Source organism: Nuphar pumila, chromosome 3, assembly GCF_984573655.1.
Source record: "Nuphar pumila chromosome 3, dmNupPumi1.hap1.1, whole genome shotgun sequence".
NCBI lineage: Eukaryota > Viridiplantae > Streptophyta > Magnoliopsida > Nymphaeales > Nymphaeaceae > Nuphar > Nuphar pumila.
Window position 1 is genome coordinate 38,182,388 of NC_143251.1, and position 14,222 is coordinate 38,196,609.

General features: G+C 39.3%; 1 protein-coding gene across 2 annotated transcripts; it reads left to right on the forward strand.

The window, feature by feature from the left end:
- The first annotated feature begins 2,284 nt into the window (after positions 1 to 2,284).
- LOC149842627 (uncharacterized) lies at positions 2,285 to 14,001 on the forward strand. Of its 2 annotated transcripts, XM_089999334.1 has the most exons (6): positions 2,285 to 2,635; positions 3,284 to 3,584; positions 4,101 to 4,259; positions 11,304 to 11,599; positions 12,639 to 12,876; positions 13,700 to 14,001. In XM_089999334.1, the coding sequence occupies exons 1-5, from the start codon at positions 2,429 to 2,431 to the stop codon at positions 12,849 to 12,851; spliced, it is 1,176 nt and encodes a 391-aa protein (XP_089855460.1). In that variant the 5' UTR covers positions 2,285 to 2,428; the 3' UTR covers positions 12,852 to 12,876; positions 13,700 to 14,001. The 2 variants fall into 2 exon arrangements, with proteins under 2 accessions (XP_089855460.1, XP_089855458.1); XM_089999332.1 differs by lacking the exon at positions 13,700 to 14,001 and having other exon boundaries at positions 12,639 to 12,930.
- Positions 14,002 to 14,222: the final 221 nt, after the last annotated feature.

Genomic DNA, 14,222 nt, shown 5'->3' on the forward strand with positions numbered 1-14,222 from the left:
ATACATAATATATACATGCAAAAATTTGCAAACATGTTTAGGAATACAAAAAAAAAAATTAAGCATCAAGAACATCAAAAATACATAATATATACATGCAAAAATTTGCATATGTGTTCAAGGATGTAGAAAATAAATTTTAAGCATTGAGAACATAAAAAACACAGTATATACATCAAAAAATTTACAAACATGGTCAGAGACGCATAAATCAATTTTAAGCACCAGAAACATAAAAAATATACAGTATATACATACACATTGTTTTAAATATGATCAACCCTTAAACTCATATGATTTAAAACATGCAAAACCCTCGTTCTATCAGAAAAATAGAAGAACCCGTACCTTACTTTGATGAAAATATGTGAAAAGAATAGAAAAAGAAGAAGAAGAATGTGATGTTCTTCCTTTTTTGTTTATCTCTTTCTCTTCTTTTTCCTTTCTCTCTTCTCTTTTTTTTTTCTTTTTTTCCTCCATCTTTCTCTCTCTAGGTGATGTTTTTAGAGAGAGAGGCTTTGCCTCACTCTTTATATTAAAAAGGCTCTCTAGGGGGTGACGCCCCTCCCTTCTAAATCAATATAGTTTAAGGTATAGTATGCTATATGGGGTAGAGTTCTACCAAAAGTAGAACTCTACTTACCATAACTATATATAACTATATATATATATGTGTTTCTTAAAGTTTTAAGTTCTCTTTGTTTTAAATAAGTTATGGATGGATTATGGGTCTAGGATGGACTCATGATCTAAATCTATGTCCATATCCATTTGGATTTCAACAAATTCATGGGTACTAGACAATATGGATCCCGAATTAGTTTTAGATTCATATTGATGTCAATCCAAAAGTATATAGAGTGGTCTACTCTGATCCAAATTGGAAAAGTACTCAAAATAGAGGCTAATCTAATTTGAAAAATGCATTTTTTTAACCAACCCATATCCAAAATTGATAAATCAGATCTCTTACAAGATCTACGATCCATAACAAATCTAACTATGGTCCTAGATCCTTTTAACTCCTGAATTTAACCTGATTTTAATATAAATTTCGCTTAAATTTAAAAGTTAAAATAAATAAAATTTCAAAGGTGTTAAATATCACATATAGATATCTTCAATGGGCCCTGAACCCGGTCCAGGCCCCCATTGACGTCAGCCATACTATTTTCAATATTTTTGATATATTAAATATAATTATTTAATTAAAAAATTATATTTTTGAACTTGAAAATATCGAGAAAATTTATGAGGTATTACATCCCTACCCCTTTAAAAGAATTTCATCTACGAAATTATAACATATCGAATAAGTGTGGGTAATGTTCAGGCATATCGGTCTCAAGTTCTTAGGTGCAATCGTCCATTCCGTGATGTTGTCCATGCACTTTCATGATCAGAATTGTCTTACTTTGAAGTATCATCTCCTAGCGATCTATAAACGCAGCTCAAACTGGACTCGGTTTGCTTGAGCGCATAGAGGAAAGGAGAGACGAGTTGGATGGGGCCTACAAATTTTTTGCTGAAATTTGTGGTTCAGGTTCTTATATTGGCCTTCACCTTTGATTTGGGTAGTTTGCTTGAATCTTTGAACTTGTGTTTTTCAATTGAATTTTGTTAGGATTCATGATATTGGTTGATTTTGTTTATGGATGCATGACTTGTTCTCTTTGTTATGATTTGAGGATGGTTGTGGGGTGCCCTAAAAAATCATTCATTTTCTGTCACGGAATCGTTGGTTTTAAGTCAGGTGTAAATTTATTATCACTATTTATAGATGGAAGATCATTTTTTGCCACTAAATTATTTTCTTCTATTACGTGGATGTAAATTCATGTTTTTTATAGATGGAGCAAATTGCAATGATTAAATTATTTGATTTCGGTGTAATTTGTGATGGATGGGCGGTTGTTTTTATCACTTTGGATGTTGCAATTTCTCAATGGCATTCAATTATTTTTTTGTGTAATATAAGAAAATATTTTCATGCACAAACAAATAAGCAAAAAATATTTCTCTTTCGTTTTCAGCCTCATTTTCTCATGCTACACAGACAAGCGAAAACTTTTCTTTTGAAAAACTTATCATATCAAAACTTCTCATGAGAAAAATTCTCTTTTCTTTTTTTATGAGAGTTTTTCTGCTTCCAAAGCGTGCCCTAATATTAACCCCATTTTTCTTTTTTATTAGACTCGATCAAATTTTATTGTTTCCGGTTGGGCGTGGGACCTCGGAAGGAGGAAAGACCCACGATGCGCGACCCTAGAGTCGGTCCACTTTCGTGGGGGACGACCAAGTCTAAATACTCCAGAAAGAGCATCCCTCACCGAGGAGGGAGGGAGATCGAACAAGCGAACGAGCGGTCGGCGTCCCGTCCCTTCCCTCTTCCTGCCCGCCGGCGAATCTCCTCCTTTCTTGGTTGCTTATGGGCCGCGGCATGGGTGGTTCGGAGGCCCGATTCCTCCAGGAATTGGCTCTCTACGCGGCCAGCGCCGCCCTCAGCTGCTTGGTGCTCTTCGTGGGGCTGCGCAGCCTCGACCCCAACCGCGCCGCCAGCAAGAAGGCCGCCGAGCAGAAGCGGGAAATCGCCAAGCGCCTCGGTCGACCCCTCATCCAAACTAACCCCTACGAGGTGTATACATAAGAAACGAGAGATACCCACAAATTCTTTTTTTCTCATTTTTTGTCCTTTTCATTCGAACCCTCTTTCTTAAATTCCAGTATATATAAGAAACGAGAGATACCCACAGATTTTTTTTTCTCATGTTCTGTCTTTTTCATTCGAACCCTCTTTCTCAAATTCTGGTTTCTTGGTGTGGAGAAGAAACGGTTCTTCATGTTGGGGATTCTTGTTTGTTTGTTTTTTCCTTGTAAAGATTTCTTGGTTTTTCTTGTTTTGGTTTAATATTTTGGATATTTGTTTGGTGGGTCGCTTGTTATCGAGATGTTGTTGAACTTTGTGGGTATTTTCCATTGTGAATTAGTTTTTCGCCTCTTTCTTTGGTTCTCTTGTTGTGGAGTCGTTGGGCAATTGAAACTAGTGACGATTGAATGATAAGAGTTACGGTGGTGGTTGTCTTGTTGAAATTTATGCTTTTGTGTTTCCTAGTGGACCTTGATTTAGGGATGATTAGAGATGGTGGTCTTACTAGAACCTGTCATTTGATTACTGAAAATTGAAGCATGAACACAATGAACATAAGGGATTTTTGGAAAAAAAAATAGAGGGTGGTGCAAGAGAATCGGAATTTATCGGTATTGTTTTGAAAATTTTCGGCAGGACGTGATAGCGTGTGATGTTATCAACCCCGACCATATTGATGTCGAGTTCGATTCAATTGGAGGCCTGGAACGTGTAAAGGAGGCTTTGTATGAGCTTGTCATCCTTCCTCTGCAAAGGCCAGAGCTGTTTGCACATGGGAAGTTGCTTGCCCCTCAGAAAGGAGTGCTGCTGTACGGACCACCAGGGACTGGGAAAACAATGCTGGCCAAAGCCATAGCCAAAGAATCTGGTGCTGTTTTCATCAATGTGAGAATATCTAATTTGATGAGTAAATGGTTCGGCGATGCTCAGAAGCTTGGTATGTTTGTCTCCAATTGAACTAATATGTTTTAGGCCTTCAGATGACTACACAATTGATCAACTGGAATACTTTCCTTAAGATATCTAAACACGTGATTAACTAAATGTTGTTTCCAACTTGTAATGTCTTACCGAATGTGTAGAGAGTTTACATGAAGAAGTTATATTTTGGAATTTCTATGCTAGTGCTGGTTTTACTGTTTTATAACATCTGAGGTGCTTTGTGAAGGTTTATTGGTTATCATAGGGAATTCCAGTAGTAATTCCCTGTCATTGTTGATGGACCGATTGTTAAGCACTCCTTGTCCTGTATTGGGTACTTATTAGCTATCAGTGGATTGTTTGCATCGCTGGATTTAGAGAAGTCTTTCACCGCCCTGATCTTGGTTTTGAGCGGACCAATGCCTCAGATTTTTCCCCTGAAAACTCTTGTAAAAAATATTTTTTCTATTTATGGTTGTGAAAGATTCAGATTTATGCTTGAACCACATTTCCTTGGAATTGCAATGTGCAGTGGCTGCTGTATTCAGTTTGGCTAATAAGCTCCAGCCATCCATAATATTTATTGATGAAGTTGATAGTTTTTTGGGACAACGCCGCACAACTGATCATGAAGCAATGACTAATATGAAAACTGAATTTATGGCACTGTGGGATGGCTTTACAACAGACCGTAAGTGTGCTTACCTGGAACTCATCTGATTTTCTTTCGGGTTTCCATGTTCTTTTGAAATTGTAATGTCAAGGCTTATTGTTATAGAGAGTTATTGCTGTTTCCATAAGTCTGTGATCTGATTTGTTCCTCAATCTATCTGTGATTGAAGCGTCTTTAGGATTGTCTGTCTTCTAAACATCTTTATCAGATTCATAAGATGTCCTTAAGGCAGATGAATGTGTCATAAGGTCTGCAATAGGCAAGGGCAAACTAACTTTAGATGGAATGGGCTTCATATTCTAATGAGCAATAGGCCACCTTTGTCCCTGGTTGCTGCAACAGAAGTGTAGAAGGAATTATTTGAAAACTTTCTCATGTGAAAGTTCCTCTTAGCTTACATGTTTAATACTGCAGTTTTCCGAAGAAACCTTTCAGCCAAGTTGCTGGACTTCTTGGTTTTGGTTCCTACATCATGTGATGGTTCTAAGCTCTTGCTCCAGGATATCAATGTATAGATGCTTGAGCACTTTCTGTTGGTTCACAGTTGGCACACCTGAAAAATTTGAATTTTTATTTGGTTTATAATGTGGTGTTTACTTATGCTAAAAAATTATATAATAGACTGATGCAAGCAATCATAAATTGCAAACCTAATGAGGCTCATATAAAAAACTAATGTCATATCTGAATGATAAAATCAGTTCTTATTTCCAACAAGATTGCATGTATTTTCTTTTTCAAAAGTAGACTGTTTGAACAACATTTAGAGGGGAAGACCACAAGATATCAGACAAATGAAGGCTTTTTTCTTTTTTTGTAAAGTTAATACAATTATTGATAGTCCGTTGTTACTCTTGTATGGTATCTGCTTACGTACTATTTGTAGTGGAAAGCTTTTTATAGATGGCCATATCCTTGTATATACCGTTGTGTCCATGTGACATAGGTTCTCAGGTTTTGATCTTTTTAAACTCTTTACCCTTATATGATATTCTGCTGAGTTTTGTTCCCTTTCATCAGTCATTCTTATACAGAATTTGTTCCTTATTCTGATTTGTCCCAAATGCTTTTTTAGTTTGCCTTTTTATCATGCCATTCTTAAATTGCCTAAATAAGTATTTTCTTCATTTGTTAAATTTAAGTTTCTTATTCATTGTAACTTTTCAAAATTATATAGGTTTTCTTTTTTTTTCCTAACCTTGTATACGTTCTTGAGTCCATTTAAGGTAATCACTGAACCATTAGAGAGCTGGTAAGCAACATAAGATACTATCAGGAGTTGGTCATATAGTTGAGGGTAGGGATTGACATTTGATCATTATTGTTGAGCTGTTTGCTGTAGTGCATTTCCATATTTATTTCTTGTCCATTGGTATCTTTTATTTTTTTCTCATAAGGAAATTTTCAGATGGCCATGAAAATCTATTTAGTAGTGTCTTCAGTGAGTGAGGTAGCAAACCAGGGGTCACTTTGATATGGCTCATTGGGACTTGATAGATCGAAGTCTATTTAAGTGGTTGTTCTTTGAATCTTCTTACAAATCTGTAACTACCAACTTGTCTGTTGCCAAGTGTTGCCGGGCTAGCCTGAGGGTGATGTCAGATCCAAATGGAAAAGCTATAACTGTTGACTAATAATAAGGATCTTTTGGCCTCTTTTCCTCACAATGCAAAGGTCGCTCCTTTTTGAGGCCCTTCTGGAGGAGCAAGGGAGTCTGGTTAGAGTCTTGTTGAGATCTTTCTTTTGGGGGTTCTTGGTTCTGGAGGGAGCTTAATTGCAATAGAAGGCCCAACCTCCAAATCCATGGATGGAATGTTATTATCTTCGATCGGCCATCCTCTCTCGATTTGAAAAACTATCCGACCTCCCACCATGGTTGGGGTTGTTATATCTAGCAAGAAAAAGTTGTCAATAGCATGGCCATGAAAAAGATTGGTACTAGCGAAATAGTTGCATACCCATAGAAAAGCACCTGACAGTGAGCAACCATAAATTCTTATGTTTGCGACCCTTCATCCACTGATTTTGGAAATGATCCAATTTTCTATTCCTATAGGAGGCCGGAAAGTGGATTGGCAACGGGTTAGCGCAAAGTAATTCATCATGCTCAAACATGAGCTGATTGTTCACCAAGGATGGTTTATAGGTCATCAAATTCCCACAAATGGAATGAGAAGTGGTCTGTATAAATGATCGAGACCTTGCAAACAACAACGCTTCAAACCCATATGGAGTTTGGAACCCAAAGGCAATCATCGAGTGAACTGTATCTTCTTCGTCTTAGTTGAAATAAGGCACACCATTAGTGCGGGGGTTGGGCCTGGCCTCTAAACCGTATGTGGATGAGTTTCTGCCTCATATAGCTCAGGCCGACTGGGGGAGGTCAAGGAGAAATGTTATTTTTTTCCTTCAGAAAGAAAGTGGCCAGGAGGAAGGGGGTGGATTGGGAATCACTTATGGAAACTTTGTAATGCTTCATTTGTGGAGAATAATTGAGATCCTCAGCTGATTCATTGTGCTAGGAAAGCCAACCTTCTTACTCTGTGACTATAGGGTATAGATGGATATTGATATTGAAGGCCTCTTGAGTGTGGAAAACAGCTATATTGGCACTCTTTGTCCTGATGGACTAGTTGGCAGTTGCCTTCTTTATGTGTATTAATGAACAAAAGTCACCTACAACATCCACGACAGTGTTTGTGAAGGTGTATGCTTCAAGGCTTGAAGCATATGCCTCAAAGGGAAGTGTGTGCTAAAGGTGCAAGCCTGTAAGGCCTTTGAGTGTGTAGCTCAGATCCATGTGGCGCACGCCTCAAGCATTTAGGAGAACTAGAGTTTGTGTTTTCTATACATTTTTTTTATTCATAAGCTGAACATGTGCTAGTTGATTATGATGACATCTATTATTTTCTTTCTCGGTCTGTAGGTTTTCTTTTTAATAATTTTGTGATAGTGTAATATTCCAGTTTTACACTGCCAGTCCCAAGCCCGGATAAAGGAGGGTTGCGGTAGGCCAGTGACAGCCAACATAAAAACTTAGTCACACCCTATGAATATGAACCAATATGAGCATATGCTTAGATGGATGTGTGAAAATACAATAAAAGATAAGATTCCAAACGAGGAGATACATAAGAAGGTAGGCGTTGCATCCATTGAGAATAAGATGAGAGAAAATTGTTTACGGTGGTTTGGACATATTCGGCGAAGGCCTAATGATGCTCCGGTTAGAAGGATGGAGAAATGGGAAAATATATTAGTTAAAAGAGGTCGGGGTAGGCCTAAGAAGACTTGGATGGAGATGATAGGAAAGGATATGAATGCTTTGAATCTCACCGAGGACATGTCATTGGATAAAAATGATTGGAGGAGAAGGATTCATGTGGAAGACCCAGAATGATTTTTTTTTGGTTCATATCGCCGACCCCAATTGTTTGGGATGAAGGCGTAGTAGTTGTTGTTGTTGTAATATTCCAGTTTTGATATTTATTGCCAGTGTCACAGACTTACTTTTTTTAATAAGCCAGTGCGGCGCAACGTTCCTTCCTTACCGCCACAAGCCTTTCTATCGCTCTGTCACGGGCATAAAATGCATCGCAAACCCGCGACGTGCCAAGCTGCCCAGCCAAATGGCCAAAGGCCGCGTACCAACACATTTTCATGTGTTGAATCATTTTTCATTGGTCCTGCGCACCACCCCGTGCGCAACTGCCTAGAAGAAGCTGATCAAGCGCATTTTCAAATGCGCATTCCATGTAGTCTATGTTGCTTAGTGCATAGACGTCCCATACCAGCTATTACTTTCGAAAGAGACACAAACTTTGCCTTAGCTTTGCGTGCCATGAAGCGTATTGCAGCTTTATGCGCACGACATAGCAAAACCTCGCCACTGAAGGAGCAAGACCTTGCAGCCCCCAGTCTAAAGACCAGTTGATGATTGAACACCATAGCGAAGATCCCCACCCAAACTCATTTGTCTACGCCTAGGCATTCACTCGCCTAGCCTCAAGTCACCATACTCGGTTGGAATCACCTAATGTGATCCCTGGGGGAATTAGCCCTAATCCACACGTACTCCCGTGCGTCCAACCGCTACGCGTGTGACAATCTTGCAAGTCGAGAGGTCCTTAACCAAATCTCCAAAGGCAACATCCTCTGATCCGCTGGCACTGCTTAATCGAACAATGCTCCACGTCTGTGCCGCCACACAACGATGCACGAACAATGATATCGATGCCTATCACATGCCGTGCTATCACCGCATGCCACCGATCAAGCGAACGCATACCGTGCGTTCCTACACTAGATGCATTTCTCACTCAATAGAGCTCTGCACTGCACATATCCTATTCCAAAAGATTGGTCCGGGACATTCTCTCCCACCCAAAACCATTGTCGTCCTCCACAATGCTGGTGTAGGTAAGAACACAGTCTTCACTGGTATGCTAGTTTTCCTTTGTACTTATGTTTGATTTACTCTTTTTCTTCAGCCTACTCAACTTGTTCTAGATTACCTCCACCATCGTCGCAACCTTTAACACGCCAAATCCCATACCTTTAACGCATCACCGATCACTTAGACAACTATCTTCTATTTTATCAACATCGAGCATTCTCTGCTCGTGAGACCCCAGTGCAGTCTCAAACACAAACGGGTCATCCTTGCCCGTACGACAAACTTGTCGTCTTCATGCTCATGGTTGGGGTGCCTTCCAACCCCAACAAGGGCAATTCCAAGCCTTTCGTGGTCCTCGCAGAGAAAGATGACCACCAATGCGTGCCGCAGGAATATCAACTCCTTTAAGCACAAACTTGCGGTTTTCCAATGGTCCAAACTAGTCCTCAAGTTGGGGACGTCATCTTGCGTGTCACCCCAAAGTGGTCATTCAAAGCGTCTTCTTGGGCACTCGTCCTTACATGGGTACCTTTGGCCCAACGCTGGAACTCCCCTTCTGAAGCCAGCATGTTGTAACTCTCTTAGAGCCAGCAAAATGTTTCCGCAGGAACCAACGAGCCACAAACAACAACTTTTTCTGCACACACAATCCATTGAGAATCTGCCAATTCAAGGGACCAAAACAATGAGCATTTTGCTCAATATTGGCACTCCGCTAACCCACAATCTTGGGAGAGAATCTAGAAGTTTAATTGAGTCTCACGTACCCAAAAGTGCAAATCCATCCAGCAAAATCCAACGTGCATTTTCTGCATGCACAAGGTAAATGTCATGCTCCACCTGTGAGCCTAACACACAACTAGTAGTAATCTTTGGCTTATCTATGTTCTCTTAGCCAACTGAACAACAACCTTACACTTCTGCTTGTCATCGAAAATATATCTCATACCATTCTGCCAACATCTTGCTTTTGTGTTAGGTCAACCACACTTCAGCTGCAAAAATTTGCGTAACCAAGATAAACCATCATTGTTCTCTACAGTATCGCATACAATGAAGAACAAGGTTTCCGTGAATCTTTCTGCTCTGATACTAATTTTTTATTGACTTACTTTTTTTAATAAGCCAGTACGGCGCGACGGTCCTTCTTTACCGCCGCAAGCCTTTCTATCGCTTTGTCACGGGCATAGAATACATCACAAATCCGCAACGCGTCAAGCTGGCAAGCCAAACGGCCAAAGGCCGCGTACCAACACCTTTCCATGTGCCTGCGCAGCGGCCTAGTGGAAGCTGATCAACCACATTTCCAAATGCGCATTTCTTGTAGTCCATGTCGCTTAGTGCATAACCGTCCTATACCCTCTATCACTTTCGAAAGAGGCACAAACTTTGCCTTAGCCTTGCGTGCTATGAAGCGTATTATAGCTTCATGCACATGACATAGCAAAACCTCGCGAAGGAGCAAGACCTTGCGGCCCCCGTCTGAAGACCAGTTGATGATTTAACACCATAGCGAAGAGCACCACCCAAACTCATTCACCGGCGTCTAGGCATTCACTCGCCTAGCCCCAAGTCACCGTACTCGGTTGGAATCACTTAATGTGATCCTTGGAGGAATTAGCCCTAACTCACACGCACCCCCGTGCATCCAACCGCTATGCGTGGGACAATCTTGCAAGCTGAGAGGTCCTTAACCAAATCTTCAAAGGCAACATCCTCTGATCCGCTAGCACTGCTTAACCGAATAATGTTCTACATCTGTGCCGCCACACAACGATGCAAAAACGACGATACCGATGCCTATCACATGCCGTGCTACCACCGCACGTCACCGATCAAGCGAACGCATACCACGCGTTCCTACACTCTATGCATTTTCCACTCAGTAGAGCTCCGCACTGCACATATCCTATTCCAAAAGATCGGCCTGGGACATCCAGTAATTTTGTGTTTATTTTGGTGACAAAGATACAAAAAATGTGTCCTTTTTATTTTCTTATGACAAATTTGCTTACAAGATGATTGATCCCTTAGGAATCTTTAAAGAGTACCCATGAAGAAGAATGGGTTAAGTGTGGCATCTTGGGGTCCCAGGGGCTATTCCCAAGCTTGCTAAGACCACCGCCCCAACTGAAGAATCTATGAATCAGAATGACACCCAGTTTTCAGCTTACAAGGTGGAGTTCAGAGCCTCCCAGGAATTAGATTCCAAGCATATTTCATAGGGTTCCTGTTGGGCTGTACTTTTGTTGCATAGAGCACATTAAGAGGCTAGTGGAACACTTCACTAACCAATATGTTCTCTTTCAGAACACCTTCACCATTTGACAGGGTTTTCATCAAACTAGTTGAATTGCGCAGAGCAAATCAATAGGCTGTTAGAACACTTTATATTAAGCAACTACAGTTTCTGTTAGAGCACTTCTACCGGAAACTATGGTTCTATGTGTTTTAAATCATATATTTTCCTTTCCATAAATGTACATCAATTAATTGTACAGACTTTCCAGTCATCGTGCTCTATGCAATCTTGAGCTTTTCTTTTTTTCTTTTCTGCTTTATGCTCATGATTGTTATGGTGCACGCCTTTGCAATTTTATGAGAAATGTGGATGAATGTCGATATCTTGAAGTAAAACAGGATCTAATCCTTTCGTAATGATACAGAGAATGCACGTGTAATGGTTCTTGCTGCTACCAACCGGCCATCAGAACTTGATGAAGCAATATTGCGTCGTCTTCCTCAAGCATTTGAAATTGGCATACCTGACCGCAGTGAGAGGGCTAAGATATTGAAGGTGATTTTGAGAGGTGAAAATGTTGAAAAAGATATTGACTATGAATATTTGGCCAGTCTATGTGAGGGTTACACTGGTTCAGATCTACTTGAGATTTGTAAGAAAGCAGCTTACTTTCCAATCAGGGACCTCTTACATGCTGAAAAGAATGGGCAGCCATCTCAGGTCAGTAATTCTTATCTTTTGCCATTTTAAGTTTTTCCACTATGTGCTTTTTAAAGAATATATGCACCATGTTGAATTAAAAAAACACTGTGATGGTCTAAATCTTGAGCTAGAAAATATAAACAAAAGACAGAATAAAAATTCAAGCAATGTGAAATTTAGTATTCTATTAAATCTAACTTAAAAATTTGTTATATGGCACAACAGTTGTAAATCTTAGTATTTCAATAGTTAATGTCTAACACAACCAAGAATAAAGTGATGCTCAATAGTTCAGAATTTATGTAAAGAGAAACTGATAAAACTCCTAGATGAGAATTCTAATAGTTTAGAACTAACAAGCTAACTAAACAATGCAAGATAAACTCTTTGCAGTATTTACAATTAAAAGGATACATGAACTATCAGAAAAGCAACAAAAGAAACGATGACACTTGCAAGCGGATACTTGCTTCAGCATTTGAGACCCTTGATTTGACCTTTCAAATATCTTACACATTTGAATCATCGCTACAGCTTACATGAAACAAGCAAAATTGAAAGGTTAAAATATGCTGAACGTTAAATGAAAAAGATATCTTTAGGGCATTTGTTTGATTATGTATTTTTGTTTGATTGTTTTCTTAATGTTATACTCCCCCCATAATGTAAATAACTAATAAATTGCGGCAAGTCAAGCAATAACGATACTTGATTTAGCTTTTGCTGCCGGCTTGTGAGCTATAAAAGCCCTAGGGGCTTTTTTTTTACCAAAATTTATTGGCTTATGCGTGGTTGAGAAATCTGATGGTATCATTTTCATGGTTTGGAGGGAAAGCCATGTTTTTTTGGTCTATGTGGTTTAGGTGATTATACTGTTTTAGATGTCCCTTGAGGTCTCAACTGCAACTTGTACGGGCTGTAAATTTGGAAAAAATGAGTTCTCAACCGCACCCTGTAGAGGCTGCACATTTGAAAAAATGTACAACAGAGTCTATATTGTTTAAGCTTTCATTGCAATTTTCCACGCTTACTAAACCAGTCACATTGTATCTTGCAGTCACCAAGGGCATTGAAGCAGTCTGATCTAGAGAGTGCTTTGTCGACGTCAAAGAAAACAAAAGTTATAACTGCCGAGTATGGTCTCAACTCACAATTATATGATTGGCCAAGGACAGGCGATCGAGATGATTATAATATCACATTATCAGAGATCACAAGGTTTATAGCGCGTATTACTTCCAACCTTCAACCAGAAGCACAGGACCCATGAAATGTTACAGTGACTTGTCAAATCTGTAAGGATGTTATATTGCATTATATACTAGCATGAGGGAACTCTTCTGTGATAATTGTTAATCTTTGTGCATTGCCTTGTTGTCTTAAAACCAGAGTTACCGGAAGCTTCTTAGGTAGGTGGGAAGCTCACTTCCTGGAAACTCGCTTCAGAAGCGCGATACTCCTCGCTTTCGAAACTTCATGGGAATCTCGATTCCCCCACACTTCTTCTATGCTTCCCACACACATGGTCTATGCTTCCTAAATGCTTTTCTCACGTTTCTTTTCATGTTTTTCGTGTATTTTCTCTCATGCTTTCCCTCACTTTTCATATACTTTCTTTAAATTAGTAACCATCATTGTTAGATTTTTACAAAAATTTAACTCTTTTACTGAAAAATCATGAAATATAAGAATGATCAATTTTATTTTAGTTTTTATTTGTTTCTTGTTTGATTCATATTCAATTACCATATTGCTTCATTTTTTTTGATATTTTGCTTTTAAATTGATACTTTGCCCGCTTCCTATAAATTTTAAAATGCTTCACTTCTCGCTTCCGCTTCCCCTGCAGCGCAGCCTTGCTTAAAACCCCCTTCAATACCCCCTTCAATGGCCCTGCTGCCACTTGTAAGGGTGACTTTCTTTCTGAAAAATTTCTTGTTTGTTCATGAACTCCTAAAGCTCCACTGGGACTGTCTTTGCAGACATGGCAGTATGAAAATGCCGGCTTGACTTTAGATTGCACCTAGCATTATGTCACTGTTCTGATTATTGGAATGCTGTCATTCCTTGACAAATCTTAATCTTGATCCAAAGCCCATGACTGTTTGTCTTTTGCAGTTATCACACCTTGGCTTGGGAACTGTTGATAAATGGGTACGCTTCACCTCTCTATCTACATGTTCAGATTAAACAAAAAAAACTGCAATTATGAATTTTTGAACTGATCCAACGGGGCCTAATGAAAACGGAGTCCGTGTTCATGTGTGCATTCAGATTTCTGGAAGCAGTACAATTCAGCCAGACTTTTATCATGTGCCTTTGATGGTGTTTTATCTATCCTTTCAAAAAAAGGAATAAATTGTACTATCTTAATCCCTTAAGTATGAATGCAAATGGTTTAGCTTATGACTTAGCAAGCAGTTCAGTGTAATTCTCTTGGGACTATGCTACCACTGCCCTCTAACACGGTTGCCTAGAACCGCATCACATTGGCTAAATAAAAACTTGTGGATCAATTGAACATCTTGCCGAGGCCTCCATTTTCCATTTCATCAATTTAATCATTGCTTAACTTCCTATCTTTGTTAAAGTTAAGGTCTGGTTTTGTTTTCAACTTTATTTTAGCAATTAACAACCATGT

What these genes read in the sequence shown, in the direction of transcription:
- LOC149842627 (XM_089999334.1), top strand. Translation starts at nt 2,429, where the DNA reads ATGGGCCGCGGCATGGGTGGTTCGGAGGCCCGATTCCTCCAGGAATTG. An exon ending in GGATGGCTTTACAACAGACC is followed by an intron (nt 4,260 to 11,303) that starts GTAAGTGTGCTT and finishes GTAATGATACAG; the next exon opens with AGAATGCACGTGTAATGGTT. An exon ending in AGAATGGGCAGCCATCTCAG is followed by an intron (nt 11,600 to 12,638) that starts GTCAGTAATTCT and finishes TGTATCTTGCAG; the next exon opens with TCACCAAGGGCATTGAAGCA.